This window comes from Nicotiana attenuata, unplaced genomic scaffold (genome assembly GCF_001879085.1).
Source record: "Nicotiana attenuata strain UT unplaced genomic scaffold, NIATTr2, whole genome shotgun sequence".
Lineage (NCBI taxonomy): Eukaryota > Viridiplantae > Streptophyta > Magnoliopsida > Solanales > Solanaceae > Nicotiana > Nicotiana attenuata.
This window is the reverse complement of record NW_017689483.1, coordinates 2,259-5,739: the sequence shown is the minus strand read 5'-3', so window position 1 is coordinate 5,739 and position 3,481 is coordinate 2,259. Positions and strand designations below refer to the sequence as shown.

Here is a 3,481-nt window from a genome sequence, read left to right as displayed (position 1 = left end):
TCAAGAGCCAGGGGTCTCATGTTCCATACAACGTTGCTGACTTCTCTACACAGGTTCTTGTCCTGCACATTTTCTAGTAATTGTATATTGGGCCTGCACATCACTGCCCTTTTTATGCATAATTATTTTGATTTTCTCGCTCCAATTAGTTTACATAGGCAAAGCAATATTAACTGGCCTATTTTTTGTTGGTATTTAGGCTTCTCAAAGTGGATATGCTGTTGATTATGTAACTTCTAAGGAGCACAGGCTGGTTTTTCCTAGGGAACTTCTTAAACCAGAATTCGCAATCTGGATACTCCCGTTTTGGTTCAGGAAATGAATTCATGTCACAGGTTAATTTTAATTGTTCACTCCTTTGGCCCCTTAATGTCTCAAACTTTAAGGCCTGGAAAGCATGCATTTAAATATGAGAGTCTGGAAGTTTTCACAAGTTCATCATACATGATGGGCTGATCTGTTAGCTCTTCTGACTGGCTGGCTTTGGTAGACAAGTAAATTGAAGTGGTCTCTTATGATTTCTTTTCTCTTCATCTTCCGGTTGGACTTTTGCTCATCGGACTTTTATTTCTGGTGCAGGACTACATGGCTCATGGATCCCAAGGTCTCTTTACTCAAGCTGGATACAATAATCCATCACAAGATGATGGTTCACAGAATCATTTTGGCATGTCCAATGCATCTCTTCAGTCTCAGGTTAGTTTATTAAATAATTCTGCTTGAGAGTTGGCTAAATTATTGACACGCACAAAATAGGAAATATGGATTAGGTGAACTCCACTACATTCCACAAATGATTCTTCACGGGAATGTAATGCCAGGGGACTTCGCTTGTTAGAAAATATTTTCTTCTTGCTATTAGTTTATTTCAACTAGTCTAATGTGACTTGGATGATTGAGGTTTTCCTTGGAATAGCACTTGAATTTGATTCCACTTTTTCCAGAGTTCGCTTAATCCGCTTTACTCCCAACCATTTGCTCACTACAACACGCAACCATTTAACATGCAAAGCCAACCTCAACAGCAGCAAGCGCCACAAGGCCAGGGCTTCCAAAATCAGAAACTTCACTACAATAGTTGAAGATCGCAGGCTTGTTTATGTGATGGGTTATAGTTTGCTTCCAGCAATTTGGTTTATGCTGTCAACACGTGGACCATATTATCTGACCTAAGATGAGGTAAAGAGTTTGCTAATAATTCAGGTCAAATGGTGACATATCCCTTGCCAGTGATTCTGAATGTTGAGTCAGAGGGCTGGAGTGGTGGAAGGCTCTCTGCTCAAGTAAACCATGCGCAGCACAACTGGTGCTGAGAAAGGAAAAATAACCCATGTTATCTTCGTGAAGTTTTACGTATTGTTTGAAGAGAAAGTAATACTATTTCTCCGGGAGAGAAAGGTTACATGGCATGGTATTGGCCGGAAGGGTGGGTTATTCAGGACACGGAGCTTGCTACTTGCGCATTGGAAGGAGTACAACATTGTTTGAAGCTGCGACCATATCTTTTGTACAGTGTCCAGGCGAAAGTCAGCTAACCCTTTCAGCTCTTCCTGACATGTAATTAAACTCTTTAGTATTTGTATTACGTGGATAATGACGATAATTATAGATGTGTTTATGTTTCAGCACTTGAGGTATATAAACATGCAGGTATTAGTCATTTGATTTAACTGGGTTGCTTGTAATCCAGTATCATTTTTTTGTGGATGTCTTTTGAAGCGTTTTGCTTGGAGGAGTAAATGGAAAAAGGAATATGAGTACTTCAGCACTGCATTCGTTCGTTTTGCCACCTCCATGGCATCTCCCATCTAATTCCTACCTTCCATGGAGAATTGCCTTTCGAGTTTTTAGAAAAACTGTCGTGTCAGTGAAAAGAACTCTATTTATTACACTAGCGCGGTTGTTTTCTTGCTTATTATTTTTCCCTGATTACATGTAGCGCGCTTGACTAGCAAGATGGAGCATTTTTTTTGCTTGGCTGAAGCCATATAAGGCTTAAAGGGATTTTATGTTTAGGGTGCATCCAGATGAAATCTTGCCCTGGACGAACGTTAATTACTAATATGGAATTAACTTTAAGATGATGTAATTAATTCAAGGGATTTTTTCTTATCTATACCATATATGAAACCTTATTACCAAAAATGTGCATAATTTCTAAATTACCCGCCCAGTCCACATTATTTCTACAGTTTTTGTACCAATCATTAAAAGCTAATTAATAGCAGTTGTATCTTCCTATTTATGCGAGCTAAATTTTAGGAGAAGAATATTCTGAACAGATTTGGCGTGAATATTCTGAACAGATTTAGGAGAAGAATATTGAAACGGAAAGGAGATTTCTGTTTTTCATCTTCATCTGTTCTTCCATATATTTTCCACCATTGATAGCCATTAAAAAGCTTGAAAGCTTTGAATTNGTCTCCATTAAATGACTTCAAATTTTATATACAACCTCCTTATACTATTTCTAACAATTCTAGATAATACCCACTCCAAATTTCTCACAAAATCAAATTCGGAATCTAAACCACATATTTAAGCTTGTTAAAAATCTAATTTTCACTATCCAAATGGATTTGATTTGTTGAACTAATACTTGAGTTACAGTTACTGATTCGAAAATTAACTTAAAAGCTTGAGCAATCTTTGTTAAAAATTAAAATAGCAATTTTGAGAACCTATTGAAGTTAGATGTTGAATTTCAAGAGTGAATTAATTATTTTTTTCCTAAATTTTCCTTGGAGTAAATAGTGTTGGAATATGTGTTATGAGTGTTTATGTGAGATAGTAAAGGTTAATATGGTTAATTCCATTGCTAATTAATACTAAAAGGTAGATTTCTTAATCTGTATGAAAACATTCAAAAAATCACTTATTTTGGACCGGAGGGAGTACATGGTAAAATACACTTAACCACAGCATAAAATATCTATATTAATGAGTTTCAATAGAAATGTAGGAGTATCTTTTTAAAGAAAGAATTACAACAAAATACACTTGACTTCACACCATAACAAAAAATGGCCCATATTTTTAAGTTTTACACGACCTAGCCCGTATGGTACATATTTTGAAAGCATTAGCAAATTCAAAATCTGTTTTCTTACAACCATTGCTTCTAAAAGCTATGGAGTTAAATCTATATTCTCACAACCATTGCTTTCACTCTCTTTTCTTCTCACATCTTCTACATATGCTTCAAGGGGCCGTCCGTCATTACTGCTTCTTCCCTGTGTCACCTGGTTGCAGTGTAAGAAGATCGAAGATTCAACATTCCACCATTGAAGGCCATTCAAAGCTTTGCTTTCAAAAATAAGATTTTTTGAGTTTGTTAGTTGTTTGGATTGGGTGTTGTTCCAATTGATTGAAAATATCAAAAGGAGTTCAAAATTTAAATTTGAAGTGATTTGAGCAAGATCTGAGTTAAATTTCAGAAAAAACGTAAGGAAGAAGACGAAGTCAGTTTTTTGTATAATTA

At 35.9% G+C, this 3,481-nt stretch overlaps 1 protein-coding gene across 1 annotated transcript; it reads left to right on the top strand.

Annotated features, from left to right (window-relative positions):
* The first annotated feature begins 268 nt into the window (after positions 1–268).
* LOC109222404 (regulator of nonsense transcripts 1 homolog) lies at positions 269–1,771 on the top strand. Its single transcript, XM_019386765.1, has 3 exons — positions 269–335; positions 580–696; positions 945–1,771. The coding sequence occupies exons 1-3, from the start codon at positions 327–329 to the stop codon at positions 1,080–1,082; spliced, it is 264 nt and encodes an 87-aa protein (XP_019242310.1). The 5' UTR covers positions 269–326; the 3' UTR covers positions 1,083–1,771.
* The last annotated feature ends 1,710 nt before the right edge of the window (positions 1,772–3,481 follow it).

What these genes read in the sequence shown, in the direction of transcription:
- LOC109222404 (XM_019386765.1), top strand. An exon ending in ATGCATCTCTTCAGTCTCAG is followed by an intron (nt 697 to 944) that starts GTTAGTTTATTA and finishes CACTTTTTCCAG; the next exon opens with AGTTCGCTTAATCCGCTTTA.